Below are 17,776 nucleotides of genomic sequence, written 5' to 3' on the forward strand. Positions count from 1 at the left end.
AAAAAAAAAAAAAAAAAAAAAACACTACACGTCTTGCAATGAGCTAAGCTAACCTGGCTTCGGCGATACCTTTGGCCTTTAACTCAGTACTAACAACTTTGATTTCCACAAGAGAAGCTTACAAGGGAAGTTCAGATACAGCAGCTCAAGAAACTCGGTTTTACTCCATGTCCAACATGTGTCATCTAATTGTAGTACCCAGGTGAGAGCAAAGGAGGGGGTCATCATGTCTCATAGCTCTATAATGGGTCTATCAGCAACTAAGTACAGAATATTTCACAAATTACAAGGGTACGTGTGTGATCATAACGTACATTTTGGTTGTAATTAGGTTATCAGCCAAAAATTCTTGATACTGGAGACAGGAGACTTGAAGAGAGAAACTTCAGTCCGCTAGAGCCTCCAGGGAAGTAGGATATGGTGTAGTAAGCAAGAGCCAGAACCTGGAATGAAAGCAAAAGAAAGGTCGTTACACTTCTTAACAGGAAATTTAACGTGAATCTGAAAAGAGCCATCAGCCCAGAATCTATACGTAGTGAACACTAAATTGTTACTCAGGGTTAGAAAAGCACATGTACTGAAAGTGAGAGATGAAATCATATTGCGCCCAAATAAAGAGCATATTACTACCTCCATCCCAAAGCTTAAGGCTTATATTATTTTTAGAAATTCAAACTATGTCAAATTTGGCTAAGTTCTTACCAAAAATCATTAACATGCAAAATACAAAATTAATATCATTAGATAGATAATGAAATATATTTTCGTATGATATCTACGAAATACTATATTTGTTGATAGATTGTTCTAAAAGTTTGGTCAAACTTTACTTGGTTTGACTTTTAAAAAAAATATAAGCCTTAAGCTTGGGATGGAGGTAGTATATTAAGTCGCGGCTCTTATTAGAAGCTTGTTGTAGATGTGGACTTGTGGGGAGAAGGAAAAGGGGGTCGCTGGGCATAAACCACCACGCCAATATGAACCACATTCCAGAAGACAAAGCAAGTAAATTGCCAAGGGAAGGATGTACCTGAAGGATCGAGAATATCACTGACAGAAAATAGCTGTGAAGCACCATAGAGACATAAATTGTGCCAACCATGCATCCAGTGAACCCAACGGTGAACGGTAGCCTCTGAAAGAGAATGAAATGCGAGTTTTCTTATCAGAAACTCCATCTATTTGAAGATTAGGTGAACATGAAGATATTGTATTGCATCCTATTCAATAAAACTGAGCAGCTACAAGCACCATACACTGCATAGTATCACCAAGTTTTGCACAATACAGATGTTCCTAAATGGGCACTTAATTTTTTTAACTAAAGATTCGAAAGGTTGTAAATTGTACGGTATGCAAAATCCACTCAACCATATTTAAATATTTCTTGCTGAATTGGAGAAATAGCAATCAAGAATGCTCATGTATCTACAAAACACATCTACTGGATAAAAATGTTATACCCACATAGCAGATCAGCAACTGCAATTAAAGTCAAACTAGACTCTCCCAAGTGTATCCCAATGACTTCAACAACACGAGGGAAAAGGTTCAACTATTGGTTCAGAATTGGGATAGCACAATTTAGCAGAGCATCTGATTAATCATGTGCTCATCTGTCTGGGAGCTTGCTACTTTTAAAAAGAATCCTTAAAATCCAATAATTAGAGACTTCTTTCTGTGGATTCAGTATTGTCAGGTTAAGATGGTGTACCAGACTTTGCTCTGTACTGCTCCTACCTTTCTAGGCCTTTCTGTAACCCAAGAATATTGAAAAAAGTTCAAATCATTTAGACATGAGACATCCAGACCAGCTTATTGCACAAAACCTGTAATGACGGATACCTATCAAACTGAGTACATATATTCTCTCAGATTGAGTCAACCTTTTTTTGATAGGTACGAGAAAAAACAGCAATATTAGAGTTTTCTGGTAAGCTTGCTGGAAAGATCAAAATCCATCGACTTAATATTTCTATCGAAAAAGTTAAAGAGCCTTATAGACAGCCTAACATTTTTGCAGAATATATAGCTTTCCAATTAAAAAATAGAGTTTCATTCCGAAAGGCAATGAAAAAAGCCATGGAATTAACTAAAAAAGCCGATATAAAGAGAGTCAAAGTAAAAATAGCGGGTCGCTTCATACAAATACTTCATTGTGCTACATTCTTTCTTAATCTGTTCGCTTTTGAGTCTCATGGTACATTGTTAGCTGGAATTTTGAATTTCTGTATTGTCAGTAGGCCAGTTGTTGTGTAATTCAGGTTTCAACGAGTGAACTCTACATCAACAAGGTTATATGGAGCACAACAAATCCAAGAGGATTAGAGGAAACGATATCATGGCTACGTTCCCAGTCCCTATCAGTCATGCTACGACAGAAACTGAAACAATTGAGCAAGACCATAGCAGGGATTTGCAGCAACAGAGTAGTACCTCTTTGGAGGTCATGTGGGCGAACTGGTTGGCGGGTCCCTTGAGCGCGAAGAGGGATGCGATGATGAGCGCGCATCCGAGCGTGAAGCAGATGGCGAACTTCTGCGGCATGAGCACCATGACGGGGAGGAAGAGCGTGAATGCGATGAAGACGAAGAAGATGCCGGTGGCGAGGAAGAGGCCGAAGTACATGAGCGCCTTCCCGGACGGGAAGCTGCTGGTGGCGCCCTGGAAGCTCCCCGGCAGGTCCCGCACGCCCTTGCTCACCCTGCGTCCACGCGGGTCAGATCTCGAGGGGCGGCGAGGAGGGTAGTGGTGGGGGCGGATCAGATCTGGGGGAGGGAGGGGGGATGGGGATGTGGGCTTACACGCTGAAGGTGCCGGAGACGGTGTCGTTGGCGGTGCGGACGGCGGCCTCGATGTCGAAGGGGAGCGGGGAGGAGGAGGAGGCGTCGGAGCGGGTGGCGGCGTAGGAGTTCCAGTCTGCGAGGAGGGAGGGCTGCGACTCCGCGGCGGTGCCGGAGGAGGCCGTCCCGCCGGTGAACCAGGACTGCGCCGTCTTCTGCATCGCGGCGAGGCTGGGTTAGGTGGGTACCTGGGTGGGCTGCGGAGGGAGGGGAGGACGAGCTCGTGCTTGTTGAAGGTTTTTCTGCTTCGTGCCGAAGGCTCCGCAGTCCTCACTCAATTTTTTCTTTTTTTTTTTGGTTGCACTCACTCACTCATTTCTTTTCTGTTTTAAATTAAAAATTGGTGTTCAGTCAGCATGTCACAGTTTATAATTCATCGGGTATTTGAACTGCAACAATGCTACTACGGGCTGTTGAAAGTGTATGGAGCCCCCATGTATGGTTTTGGTAATTAATAACAATCCCTATGGACTAATGTTTGCATTGAGTTATATTTGTAGGAGTTATCCTTAGGCAATGCTTGAACCATATGTTGGCTTCAAGATTGCAATAAGAAGCAAATGAAGAAGATCAAGTGTTAAGTATGTCTTGAAGATGAAGATGAAGTGAGCTCTCAAAGTTAACTTCAAGACATCAACGAAATGAAGTGCAAGTTCAAGATGAGCCAACTCGAAGAGATCATAAGCTTGAAGCTTGCCATGAAGAAATGAAGTGCAAGTTCAAGATGATCCATCTCGAAGAGATCCTTTGCTTGACTCTTGCCATCCATATGGTGATCATGGATATGTGAAGATGCACCGAAGAAGAAGCTCTCCCATGGTGGATTATGGGGGAGCAATCCACAAGACTTTGTCAAGCAAGCACAATCAAGAAAGGAGTCCCATCTTGTTGAGGTCAAGATCGTCATCATCGAGCTCAAGTGGTATGCGCAAGTATAAGGTTTGCTCTTGATAGGGTTTCTTTCTCACCGGTCTCATAGTGTAGTTGGAGACCGGTTTATAGTTTAGTTGCCGTACTATCAAGAGGGCTCTCGAGTGAGTAACTCGATCGTATCGTTCGGAGGGAGCTCAAACCTTTGCATCCTTGCATCATCTTTCTTAGTTTTTATTTGGATCTTATCCATGTGATGTTTTAGAGCTTGTGCTTATTCTCATGACAAGCTCTAGTTCATCGAAAACGGATTTCGCATATATCACTTATTGCGTTTTCGAGTTTGGTGATTTTCTCGCTTTCTCATGTTGAGGTGTTGCACCTCTAAATATAATAGAAAATCACCCCCACTTGTTTCCATATTTTCACTTTTTTTTGGGTATGCTCTTGTCGTCCTCTTTCCAACAAAATTGGTTTCACTCTATTCGAAGCTACCAATCTTAAGTTTTGGATTTTACAAGTTAGCAGGTCTATATCACCAGGCCGGATTTTCTGGGCCGGATATTTGCAAAATATCCGGGCCCTGAAAATCGGCTAAGGACTTTTGGCGAAGTGGCTCAGTGATACCCTGGATAGGGGCCGGATTTTTGGCCGGACTTTTGCCCGGATTTTCCCAGGGCCGGATATTTCAGGGGAGGCAGATTATCCGGCCCTAACTTACACCGGATAATCCGGCCCTCGATTTGTCCCAACGGCTCAATTTTCTTGGGGGGTATTTATACCCCCCTTCTTCCTCCTTGGGCCGGTGCTTCTTCCACTCTCTCTCTCCTCCATTGTTGATCTTGAGAAGGTTGCCCTATCTCTCTATCCCTCCATGATTCTTGCCCCCGTTTGAGGGAAAAGACAGAGAAGATCTAGATCCACACTTTGACCAAACCAAATCATCTCTTTGTGAGTGAATCTTTGGGATCTAGATCTTGGAGAATTTTGTGTTCTCCTCTTTGTTCTTCCTCTCTTATTCCCCCAATAGTTTTTGTAGCTTTGTTGGAATTTGAGATAGAAGGACTTGAGCATCTTTGTGGTGTTCTTGCCATTGCATTTGGTGCATAGGTTTGAGTTCTCCACGGTGATTCGTGGTGGTGAAAGCAAGAAGGTTGTTACTCTTGGGTTCTTGGAACTCTAGACGGATTCTAGGCCTTTGTGGAGATTTGTTGGGAGCCTCCAATTAAGTTGTGGATGCGTGCCCCAATCTTTATGTAATGCTCGGTTTCCACCTCGAAGGAAATCCCTTAGTGGAACCGTGACCTAGGCCTTTGTGGCGAGGGTCGCCGGAGAATAAGGTGAGGCGCCTTCGTGGCGTTCGGTGTGTGGTGTGAGTACTGCATCTTGGGGTGAGGCCTTTGTGGTGTTGGTGTGCATCGAGCAACCACACCTCAAGGTGAGCCTCTTGTGGCGTTCGGGAGCACTAAGCCACCGCACCTCTCCAACGGAGATTAGCACTCGCAAGAGTGTGAACTTCGGGATAAATCTTCGTCTCTCGCGTGCCTCGGTTATCTCTATACCCGAGCTCTTTACTTATGCACTTTATCTTGTGATAGTCATCGTGCTTGAAGTTATATATCTTGCTATCACATAGTTGCTTGTATTGCTTAGCATAAGTTGTTGGTGCACATAGGTAAACCATAGTATATAGGTTTTGGGCTTGACAAAGTAAACGCTAGTTTTATTCCGCATTTGTTAAGCCCGTCTCGTAAAAGTTTAAATCGCCTATTCACCCCCCCCTCTAGGCGACATCTGTGTCCTTTCAGCTGTTTCTACGAGGTCTAACTTTAGTTTCAATATATAGCCATCTGCTGGCTATAATAAGATGTCATGTCATATGTAGTCACCATATAGCTAGCATTTACAATAGTGGCTATAAGAATGAAGTACTTTACTAACATATGGTCCACCTTTCGCTCTCACAAAGTGCCTAGGAGCACGTGCAAGAGCTGCCTATTACATAACAGCCCACCTCCTTTTCTCTCCTCTTCTCTCTCCTCCAACTCATCTAAAATATATTATTTAATATCTTATAGTCAGCTGGACTCGACTGTATTTGCTCTTACGCGCAAACGTGGAGGATCATGGTGTGGGTATAGTTCCAAAAATCATGGGAGGGAAATTTTTTGCAACCAATTGAATTGCTCAACCGCATCCCGTAGAAAAATCCCGTAAGTTTAGCATTATTGTTTAAACTCAAATGTGAAGGCGCTTCATGTCAATGAATTGTGCTCTTTTATTTTTCATTTATTTTAGATAATTAGCTAGAAAATATGAAACTTCATTCTTGTTCTGCAGGCGAACAAGGTGTTGTATGCCAGTTTCTCGCTAGTCCACGAGTTTAGCAACTGCCGGAATGGATGGCGAAGCACCTCCTACTATGGATGCGGTAACGAGCGATATGCAATATTTTGAGACTTTTTACCACATAAAAATAAAAATATGTATACTACGCTTCACCTATATTTTCTAGTGTAACTACGGCAGGCCAAAGCCAACCTGAACTTTATATATATAGAAACCCAAATTTGTATAGGGTTATCCATTACATTACAAGAGAGCAGTGAGCACAAACCCCTTAAGAGAGACAGTGAGAGAGTTGAACTCGTCAGTGCCAAAAGAGGAGAGCCGAGGCGAAAAGAAACCAGAGATCTCATTGCAGAGTGCCAAGGTGACAGAGAGGTCCGGGTGAGAGTAGTGAGAGTGGAGGACGGGAAAATGCTTGGCAGGAAGTGTTACCCCCTCATATTGCGGCTGATCGCATTATTGAGGTAGAGAATTAGGAGGAAAGAAAAAAGGTGAATGAGATGCTTCATAATCATTAGAAATTCCACTATGTGAAAATTAGTAAACCACGATATTTTTCTACATGTCCTCTAGCAAGTCGAACACAATCTCAAAGTTACTAAACGGTGAAGATTATTAGGAGATGCTGAGAGGAGATTTGGTGCACCTGAGATCTGGTTATTAAAAATTGTATTTTTGTATCACAAAACTATAAATTTTATTCCATAAATAGATACACATGTCTGAATACTTGTGCAAAAAGTTTCATTAGAGATTGCTTTGTATTTTAAGCTACAAAATAAAAATTGTGGATGTATATAGGATCGGACATTAAATCTTAGTTTTTTGGCAAATAAAAATACAACATATTTTGCCCCAGAATTTATACTGTACCTTCGAAATGTGTATATATATATACGTATTTAATTTCAGATTTTTCAAAAACTTATAAATATTTTTTTTATCATTTTATAAAATCGGAAGCACTAATGCTTATGTGTCAATAACATTTTGCGGGAGATGCAGAACGAGATAGACCCCGAAGGACCCGGAGTCTCCATTACTTCTGCGTTGGTGAACACTTACAAAGAGGATCTCAAAGAAAGGAAAAAATTACAACTAGGCCCTACAAGATAGCAAAGAGCACCCTAGAACATGCTCAAGCCCTTGAGCACCGCCGGCGAGACGCAGCCTCCATGCGCGGCTGCCCTTGCCTAAACCGGGGAGGTCACCACTAGATGCAATTTTGTTAGGTGTAAACATATTTATCAAACTCGTGTGGGCGTGTAGTGTTCTCCCCATCCTCCAGCAAGTCATGTTTCCAACTCTTGCCCCCGTCGACGCTGTCCCAGCACTCCCGGCCCTCAGCCGCGGCGCGCCGGCGCTTGGCCACCCGGAGGATGACGGCATCGACCGCGACGTCGAAGGCGTCCTTGAAGGTGACGCCCTTGGCCGCCGGGTCCCTGTACATGACGGTTGGTATGAGCCGGATGACCTCCTCCCGCATCTGCGCCACCTTGGCCGGCGGTATCTTGGTGAGCGTCTCCTCGATGCTGGCGTTCTTGTCGACGACGTCGCCGTGGTGGATGAACACGGAGTAGCTCCTGTAGTCCCTGGGCAGGTGCCAGATGTACTGGAGGTAGGCGGAGATGGGGTGGAAGAAGACCGGGATGCAGCCGGCGAGGATGCTGTCGAAGGTGGACTTGCGCGTGTACGCGTCCCCGCGCGGCTGCACGCAGAACTCGGCGCTCTCCAGCAGCTGCATGGTCCGGCCCGGCGTGGCTGCTACACTCGTGTCGATGTCGAACATGGCGCAGCGGCTGGACCTGCCGCACTGCTCCATGATCTGGGACCGCACGGTCCTCTTGCTGCTTGGCCGGGACGCGCCGGCGAAGCCCCACAGCCACCTGCGCTCGGCCCGCCGCATGCGACCCTGCCAGCTGGAGACGTCGGCGTCGGAGGAGGCGTGGTAGTGCGACGGGAACGGCACGGCGAAGTCGAAGCCGTGATACGGGCTGGCCTCCACGGTGAGCACCGTGGCGTTGCGGATGGCGGGGTAGGTCATGAGGGAGTTGCCGCCCTTGCCGGTAGCACCCGGCGCGCGGAGGAAGTCCCAGCTGCCACGGCCGGCGAGCAGGAAGTGGTCGCGCCCACCCATGGCGCGCCACTCGGGACGCCGGAGAAGCCACTCCACGAGGTCACGCGGCAGGGCCTCGCGGGCGGCGACGTCGGGGCTCTCCTGGCCCATGTACCTCATCACGTCCAGCCCGGCGTAGAATGGGATGTACACCGCGGCGGCGGCGACGGGGTCGGAGGTCAGGCACTCGTGCCGCCTCATCCGGGCGTGGAAGATCACGGCCAGCATGAACTGGTCGGTGTCGTAGGCTCCCGTCTCCGGGAGCGAGCCGCCCTCGCCGCCGCCGGTGATGGTCGGGCCGAACCCGTCGTTGGCCGCGTGCTTGCACACGTCGGTGGAGGCGGTGAGGCTGCGGCAGTCGCGAACGAGGTCGGCGTTGAACCGTGGCGGCAGGTCGTACATGTACACGTACCGGCCGGCACACTTGTCGTCCGAGAGCCCTAACTGGAACGCCGGCGCGATCTTGAGCTGGGAGAAGAAGGCTGCTGGCTTCGGCTGTTGGAGGATGAATAGCACGGCCCAGAACATGGCGCAGAGCAGTGCCAGGTAGAGTGTCCGAGACGGCCGGACGATGCCTGATCTCTCGGCCCCGTCGTTGCCATCTCTCGAGAAAGGCTTCATCGCTGGTGCAGTGCCGATCTGCAAGCAGACAGGTAGACCAGAGCATGCCACTACTACTACGCCCACTTAGTACTAGAGCAATACGTACACCCCACTGAGGTATCATCTTGTGTGAATCAGCCAACTCTTCTTTTCTCGTATCGATACATTGATCCTTGCAGCAGGGCGCGCTTGGATTTCCCGCGGGCGACTACCCAGTACTTGGAAGTATCAACCTTTTAATGGCCAGGTTGACTGATTACTGATACCACTACATAACCGCGTAAACAAAACATTGATCAAACAAAGAAAAGCGTGGAAAATTCAGGGAAAAATGACGGAACGCACGGTGACGCATCACTATATTGGGAGGAGTATTACAATACACGAGAGGATAAACCCTCTACGTGTTATCAATATGGTGGAACTCTCTCCATCTATTTTATGACTACCTACAACTATATATATAGGGGCAAACAACTTTTTTTTTTGCGGACATGAAGTAGAGTTGTAGATGTGCTACAATAGCACGGTTGGCATGCCATAGTCCGCCATGACTCCTTCCATAGTACAACGGCTAAATATATTTCGGATCATATTCAACATGTTGTGTCCAGAGTAAATAAATAGATGAGGTCGTGTGTGGCCACCATCGGCGTCGGGGCTAGAGGAATTAACCGGGAGGAGAGGGAGCCCAACCCTGGACGTGGTGTGTGTCCACCCATTATTATATGGAGGAGTGAAAGCCTCAGACTCTGTGCACGGCCACCATCTCCGTTCGCATGTTGCTAGTGGTGGGGCTCTCGATGCGGTCATGGTAGCGGAAGGGGAAGGAAAACTGGATGCGGCCGGAGCCGGGCGTAGCAGGCAACTTGAGGAGGTGGTATGTCCGACCTTCGGGGTGCCTTTTGGCCCGGACACCCCCCCCCCCTCCCAGGAACTTTCGACCTACACTAACCCCGGAATATCTGGGCCTACGAGTGTGCAATGGTCATAAATATGAGAGGGGGACTATAAATAGGAACCCCTTCTTCCCCAAGGAGGCTGCCCGCTTTTCTCTCTCTCTCTTCTCCATTACTTGCAAAGCTTCAAGTTGGTGGATCTCCCACCCTCGACAATCAATCAACCCCATATTTGAGAAAGTGAAGGAGAAGGGCTATATCTACCATTTAACTAAGGAATTTGAATTTGTCCTTGATTACATTGTGGAACTTGTAATGCAACCCTAGATATCTCTTGTACGGATCCTTATGAAGAGACCATCTTGAGGCTTGCTTGGTGTTTGTACAAGCTCAAGGACGGTGTTGGGAGCCTCCAATTGAGTTGTGGAGTCGTACCCCAACCTTGTGTGAATGTTTGGTAGCCACCTCGATCAACACAGCCTAGTGGAAGTGAGTTCACCTTTATGGTGGTCTCACACCGGAGAAGAAGGTCAAGCCTTTGTAGTTGCTGGTAGGCCTTTGTGGCGCCACACCTCTCCAATGTAGACGTACTTCGCTTAGAATGGAACTATGGGAAACAAACTCATGTCACATGTCTTCCTGGTGGTTACCTCTTTTTCTTTACCTTGTTATTTTTATTGCAAGTTCCTTGTCGTTGTTTCTTATATAGGTTGTTCGCCTTGATTGCAAAAAATCGATCTTTTCACTAGTAGGAAAACCCTTATAGGCGGAGCTTAGTTACGTGGCGCACCACTAAAAATGCGCCACGGAATGTTATTTTGTGGCGCACCATGCTGGGTGCGCCACGTAAATAGCTTAATTTTGTGGCGCACTACTGAACCCTGCGCCACAGAAATTATATGGGGCTCACATCCTGCCACCACCAATTATTAGTGTAGGTATTTCTGTGGCGCACATGGCGTGCTGCGCCACAGAAATAACTCCACGTGCTTCGGTGCGCCACAGAAGTAGTTGATTCTGTGGCGCACTTGTTCGGGTGCGCCACAGAACTAAGGTAACTTATATCATCGCCCGTGCCCTCCCCCACGCCTGTTCACCTCTCCCCTCTCCCCTCCCCTCTCCCCTCTCCCCTCTCCTCCGATCCGCCGCGCGCCGCCATGGTCGTCGCCATCGCCGTCGCAGCCGCCTTCCTCCGCGAGGGCCGCATGCCGCCACGGTCCTCCCATCCCCGCCACCTGCAGCACAAGCTGCCGCTACGGCGTGGAGGGGCCGCCGCGAGGAGGGGCCGCCGTCGCGTGAAGGTGGAGGAGCCGCCGCGTCCTCCTCCTCCTCCACCGCTGCCGTCGTCGTCAACCTCCTCCTCCACCCCTGTCGTCGGTGAACTCTCTCCCCTCCCCTCCCCTCCCCTCCCTCTTCCTCTCCCGCGCGAGCACAAAGTGCTCGACGAAATGCTTGTGTGCTGTCTTTGTGCTTGTTCGCTGTGCTAGCTGCTGTTGTTGTTGATGTGCTACTTGGATGCAATCTATCTATCTATCCTAGCTTGATGTCATTGTTGCTGCAGCTAGATGCATGCTCTGGTTGTGCTTCTTGTTGCTTGTTGATGTACTTGGTCTGCTGTTGCTTGTTGATCTATCTATCCTAGCTTGTTGTCATTGTTGCTGCAGCTAGATGCATGCTCTTGCAGCTTCTCACCATTCCTGGTGAACTATACAGTTGCTATTGCTTGTGTGTCCATGCTCTAAATGGTCAAATGATCATCATGTGCTAGTGATTTATTTACTGGCTCATTGCTCATGGTTGATGTACCTCAGTAGTGGTTCTGGATGCATTGCTGCTGTTGCTCTGGATGCATTGCCCCTAATTGTTATTGATGAACCATGTGATGGTAATGATTCAATTTAATTCAATGATGTTAATTTGATTTCCATCCTTTGTTGGAAATAAATCCATGTCTGAACCTGTACAAGGTAATGAAGACTTGCTCACTTGGTATTGCTTGCTAGTTGGACATTTGGTTGGTTTTGATGCTACTGGTTCATTTAAATGCATTAAATGCTACTATGGTATGCTACTGTGGTATCCTTGTGAAGAAAATGATGGATTCTTGTGAGCTTATGGTATGCTACTATGCTACTGTGGTATCCTTGTGAAGATTTACTTGATGGATTGTTGTGAGCTTATGGTATGCTACTATGTTTATAATGCTCTGATTAGTGGGGATGCTTACTGGATCATGTGCATATAGTTCATATAGTTCCCTAAAAAGAAAGAATGCTCCCTGGCCGGATGCTTGATGTCTTGGCTCAGCCAATGATGCAAAGGCTGAGGCAAAAACTTGGATAAGAACGAGATACTAAAATAGAGATATTCACATTAGGGAATCATGTAAATGAATGCCATCTGTGGTATCCTTTGAAGAAAATGGGAAGTTTCTGATGGTTTAAAAGACTAGGTGATGCTAGGTTATTAAGTTGGTTGTCAAGGTTGGTTTTATTTGGTTAACTTGGATAGGCTATGTGTTCTTGCTTACTTATGCATATCCATCTCTACTGGATTGACTAGCTCATGCTTGGCCTCTCTCTTGCCAGCATCACTTGGTTACTACCAAGTGATGAATAATCCCTTATGGTACCCCAGCTTTGTTTTGAACTCAACTGAGTAATGATAAATTTCTATTTCTTGTTGGCTTTGATGAAAATAGAGATATCCACGGTAGGGGATCATGTAAATGAATGCCACTGTGGTATCCTTTGAAGAAAAAGGACTGTTTCGATGGTTTTAAAAGGCTAGGTGGTGCTAGGTGATTCAGTTGGCTACCAAGACTTGTCTCATCCGGTTAGCTAGGATATGCTATGTGTTGTTGCTTGTTTAGGCATATCTATCACTTACTGGATTTCTTGGTTCTTGATTGGCCTCTCTTTTGCCGAGCATCACTTGGTCTATATACCAAGTGATGAATAATCCCTTTGGAGCATCTCGCTCCATGCATGCTATGTGTGTTTGAGCATCTTGACTTATGTCACCATGGTTGATGGTTTGTTGGTGTTTTTGTACTTGCCGATGATTAGATGGTTGGTCGATCACTCGTACACTCGGGGGTGGAGCAAGTGAGCCTAGTGTGATGGCACAAATATCAATATTTTGTGCATCCTACCTGGCCTCACTTACTCCATCCATGGATGTTAATATTTGTTTCGACCAACAAAGTATGAGGCATTCCATTTAGTTCATACTAGCTACTTCTTAATTGCATTGGCCTTTCTTCCATTTTAGTGCCGATGATTAAATTGTTTGGTCACTTGTACACTGCGGGGTGGGGCCGGTGAGCCTGGTGCGATGGCACAAATATCAATCTCTTGTGCATTCTACCCGGCCTCACCGACCCCATCCGGAATGTTAATATTTCTTTCGACCAACAAAGTATGAGGCATATGATATCTAGTTGAGATACCACTTGGCTCTTTCTTCCATTTTAGTGCCGATGATTAGAATGTTTGGTCACCTATACGCCGCAATATACTTTGTAGACGGGCCCCCTTTCCCCGGCGGCCGTTCCGTGAACGAGTCTTTGACGAGACAACAGCGCCGACCTGCCTCTCCGGTGCATCACCACTTTTCTTCTCTCGCCGTCCAGTACGTGAACGAGTCCTTAATGCAAAGACGGTGTCAGCCTCCCTAGCATCATGCCGACCCCTGTTGCCGTGCTTCGGGCCGTGTCTCGGGCGCCTCGCACTCTTCGCCTTTTGCCCGGTGAACGAATAGACTAATCGTTGGAATAAGGAAGCCGATGACGGCCGATCGCAATTTAATCTTGCGACCGGCCGTCATCGGTTTCCTTATTCCAACGATCGATCTATTGGTTCACCGGGTAAGAAGCGAACAGATGCGAGGCGCGGAACACACGGCTCGAAGCGCGAACACACGGCCCGGCATAATGCTGGGCAGGCCGGCACGGTCTTTGCATCAAGGACTCGTTCAGCTGGACGGCGAGGGACTGCTGTGGTTCTGCGCCGGAGGCGGATCGGCGTCGTTGTGTCGTCAAGCACCCGTTCACGGAACGGCGGCCGGGAAAGAGGGCCCTTCGCAAAGTATACTTGCGGTGTATACTGCAACTATGGTTTCGACCATAGTATTTGTGTTGACCAACAATGTATGAGGCACTTATTCCATTTTGTCATTCCATTTGCTTTGAGATTTTCAAAATGCCGATGATTAAAATGTTTGGTCACCGTACACTCGGGGGCGGCGTAAGTGAGCTGGTAAGATAGCACAAATATCAATCTCTTGTGCATCGGACTTGGTCTCACTTACGCCGTCCCTGAATGTTAATATTTGTGTTGACCAACAATGTATGAGGCATTTATTCCATTTCTCTTGTGCATCGGACTTGTTGGTCTCACTTTCTTCCATTTTCATCATAGTAGGAACTGGATGAAGGACCCCGATGCAAGCGAGCCTGGTGGGTAGAGATGAGGGATCAAAGGAGGAACCGGATGAAGACTACTTTGTATCTCGAAATTGTGAATTTTGTATGAATTAAGAGTTGTATGCAAAACATTTGACACTTGCCACTATATATGTATCTCGATCGGGCTCTAAGTAATGTGATGATGATGTCTATGTTATATACTGTGCAATGTACATGATATTTATATTATATCTGAATGTTGTTGTATATAACCTGTATATCTGTATATTGCTGTCTATAAACTGCATGTGTATAGCAGGCAGCACAAAATCGTGTATAATACAAGCAAATTCTGTGGCGCACTGAAAACCAATTCTGTGGCGCATGCTTTTCTGTGGCGCACCTAAGAGCACATGCGCCACAGAAACCTTAATTCTGTGGCGCATGGGCCGGTGCGCCACAGAAACCTTATTTTTGTGGCGAAGTTTCTGTGGCGCACCTCCCATACGCCACAGAATCCATTTTTGGTGCGCCACTGATGAGGCTTTTCCTACTAGTGTTTGTTGAAGCCTAAAATTTGAATAAGCTAAAAAAATGGTTAACTCCTATTAAACCCCTGGCCCTTAGTCACACCATACATATCCTTGAAAAACTAATTAACACTTCTGGATATTATGTTTCCATCTCCCAAGCTCACACATAAATTTTCATGGAAAAGGACATTTTTGTGACATGTGCGAAAATACCAAATTTGATGCTCTAGAAAGACTTAAGCCATTTGAATTTTCTCCATAGGACATCGAAATATAGAAAATATTTAGTACATATAGTTCATCAATTGGTAGGACAGAAATAGAAACAAATTTAAATACAAATATAACCTTAAAACATAGTAATGTAGCTTCAATTACGTATAAAAATGTTGGAGATAGTGCCCTAGAGGCAAATAATAAGAAATTATTATTATTATATCTCAATTGTTCATAATAGTTTCGTGCGATGCTATATACTGTATTAATCGGAAACATTGATACACGTGTAGTATTGTAAACAAACCAGGGTCACTAGTAAGCATATGTGTGCAAACTAGATCGTTGTGGTCATTCGATGATCGAGGTTTTCCCTGTCATGGACATACACGTCATTGACAATAGGATCATATCATTGAATAAATGATATGATGGATATAGCCAATATATAAGTATCGTAACGCGATCAAGTCACAAAGTTCAACGTTACAATGTTTATGAAAGCGTAGTGACCTAATCCTTAGACCGTGAGATCATATCTAATCACTATCACCGGAGGCTAATTTGATTGCATCAACCATCACACCGTAGGAGGGTGATCATAAAGGTGTAGTTGAGTATTTCAAAGGGATGGGTTCTTGCAAACATGGGAGATGTGAACAAAGATCAAGCTAAATTCGAACCCCTATCCTATATACCACCACTACTTTTAGGCAACACTTTGGAGAAACTTTAAAAGATGCTTGCATACGAATTAACAAAGTACATAGTGAAGAAGAACCCAACCCATGTAGAGAAGAAAATATGCACCTTTATTTTACTATGTATTGGAATCATGGCATAAAAATGCTTTAGATTTACCTACATGGGGGAGTTTCATTTTATCATCACCAAAAGGGTCGGCCGTGGTAATTAAAAATATATTTTGGTACTGATGTTAAGAAAGACAAGAGAAGTAAGATTCGGTGGTCAATATTGCCATGTGAAGAAGAGCAGCGAACTCAACTTGTTTTCTTGGGACTTGATCCAGTCTATGCGCTGGCTTCTTTTCTTCCTGAATCCTGAAACCATGGTGCAATATTTGCAAACGTGGTTACTAGTGACAGCAAAAAAAGGAAGTCGGAGAATTTCAACTTCCATCGGGAGCGTCCGAATAAACTTCAGAACTCGAAGCAATCTACGATATTCGACTCAGCAGTCAACATCCTATACATGACTACTTCACAGTCATCAACGGGCTCGGAAGTTACTCCCATCGAGAGCGCTGACCGCGCACCCGATAAAGAGATGGAAGCTTCGTCGATAAAAAAAGAACGGACCCGAAGGTTCTAGCGATCCAGGTTCGAGCCCGGGGACTCGAACCTGTGTAGGGTAATGATGTTTTGCTCCGGCAGTTAACCAGTCTCGATCCATCGAGTGAGCCAGGCTCATTACTCCATCCCTTACGTATACTCAATTTTTCGGCTCCTCTCGAGCTTACACCTTTTTTAAGACCCGATAGATTCAAAAAACACCGGAGGGTGGAAAGGATTCAAAAACATCGACATCAACGATAGATCCCTTGGGTAATACAACTTGAGTCTACGCACAGTTTTAAACACCCACCCGTAGACTCAGGGGCTACTCCCATCGGGAGCACTGCTCGCGCACGTGATAACAAATAATTTCGGCTCTTCATCAACTACAAGATTCAACATTCTTCAACTTATCAAAGACATTCGGATGATGGCAACTTTAGTCCCTGCCCGAAGATTCGCTTCGTCCAGACACTCGGGGGCTGCGCGTGGGCATTACCCTTCGGGTACCCATTATTGGTATACCCGGTGCGGATTATGGAGGTGGACCAGCGCAAGGACTCGACAAGTTGGACCCGCATGTAATGTCAACTTGTACTACAAGAAAGAAGACTCCAATTCCTAAAAGACTAGAACTCTTGTAAACCTAACTTGGTTGCATATATAAAGCCAGGAAGGGGCACCCCTTGAGGGCACCTAAGATCATACATGCGATACGCCTATACATCGCAACCCGCAGATTAGCACTAGACTGGATACAATCCGCCCACGGCGGCACCCGGCCTATACACATGTATTCATATACTGGATTGCTAACAGGACGTAGCGATCCTCCACCGCGGGGACGTGAACCTGGGTACGTCGTGGGCCATCTCGCTCCCGGAACCTCCATCGTCGCCTTCCGTCAACCCTAAGCCCCTCATGGTGGGCATTGCCGAGGAGCCACCTCGTCAGATATCATGACAATACATACTACTACTAGAGAGAGAATTGAAAATTGTTCTAAGAGATTACCTAATAAGGATGATTTGGAACATTTAGAACTCTTCTCCAAAAATATAATACCAAAATTATAAGATAAGATGTCTATTATTATCCCTAAACTTGATAATTGTGAGAAAGAATTTACAAAAGATGACAAAACATGTTTTGCTGAAAAAAAAGATATCATGCCTAGGAGATATTCCAAAGAGTTTTGCTTATTTCAAATATTTTCCCAAAACCAAATCTAAAAAGCAAGAAATTAGAGCTCCTAATAAGAATGAGAAGGAAGAGGAGGGAATATGGATAGTCAAATAAAATAATGAGAAACAAGTAGAGAGTAGTAAAAAGTTGATAGAAAAAGAAGTAAATGAACCACTTTTAGATCTTGATATATGTAGATTGCATGAACTCATTAATATATTACAAAAAGATCTAATAATTCTTCTATTAATATTCATCAAGTACATTTGATTCATACTCGTATCTGATTTACTCAGCTACAACGTTGACATCTTCTGTTGGCTCCACAAGCGAGGCAAACTCGCCTCAAACTTCCATAAACATCTTCAACTTCACCACAAGTTAGGGAGATCTCGCCGATATTTTTGATGGTGTCTCCTCTGACTACGAAGACGAGCTGTCATCGGATCCAGCACTTCG

General features: G+C 45.6%; 2 protein-coding genes across 2 annotated transcripts; both read right to left on the bottom strand.

Moving 5' to 3' along the window:
• Positions 1 to 19: 19 nt before the first annotated feature.
• On the bottom strand, positions 20 to 3,016 carry LOC124676139 (protein transport protein SFT2-like). The gene is made up of 4 exons (XM_047212215.1): positions 2,805 to 3,016; positions 2,437 to 2,704; positions 1,031 to 1,135; positions 20 to 443 (listed from the first exon to the last, which is right to left on the bottom strand). Exons 1-4 carry the CDS (start codon positions 3,002 to 3,004, stop codon positions 336 to 338), a joined length of 681 nt encoding a protein of 226 aa, XP_047068171.1. The 5' UTR covers positions 3,005 to 3,016; the 3' UTR covers positions 20 to 335.
• Positions 3,017 to 7,290: 4,274 nt separating this feature from the next.
• LOC124647861 (xyloglucan galactosyltransferase KATAMARI1 homolog) lies at positions 7,291 to 8,799 on the bottom strand. Its single transcript, XM_047187726.1, has one exon. It carries the CDS (start codon positions 8,797 to 8,799, stop codon positions 7,291 to 7,293), a length of 1,509 nt encoding a protein of 502 aa, XP_047043682.1.
• Between the last annotated feature and the right edge of the window lie 8,977 nt (positions 8,800 to 17,776).

Source organism: Lolium rigidum, chromosome 1 (genome assembly GCF_022539505.1).
Source record: "Lolium rigidum isolate FL_2022 chromosome 1, APGP_CSIRO_Lrig_0.1, whole genome shotgun sequence".
In the NCBI taxonomy this organism is placed as follows: Eukaryota; Viridiplantae; Streptophyta; class Magnoliopsida; order Poales; family Poaceae; genus Lolium; species Lolium rigidum.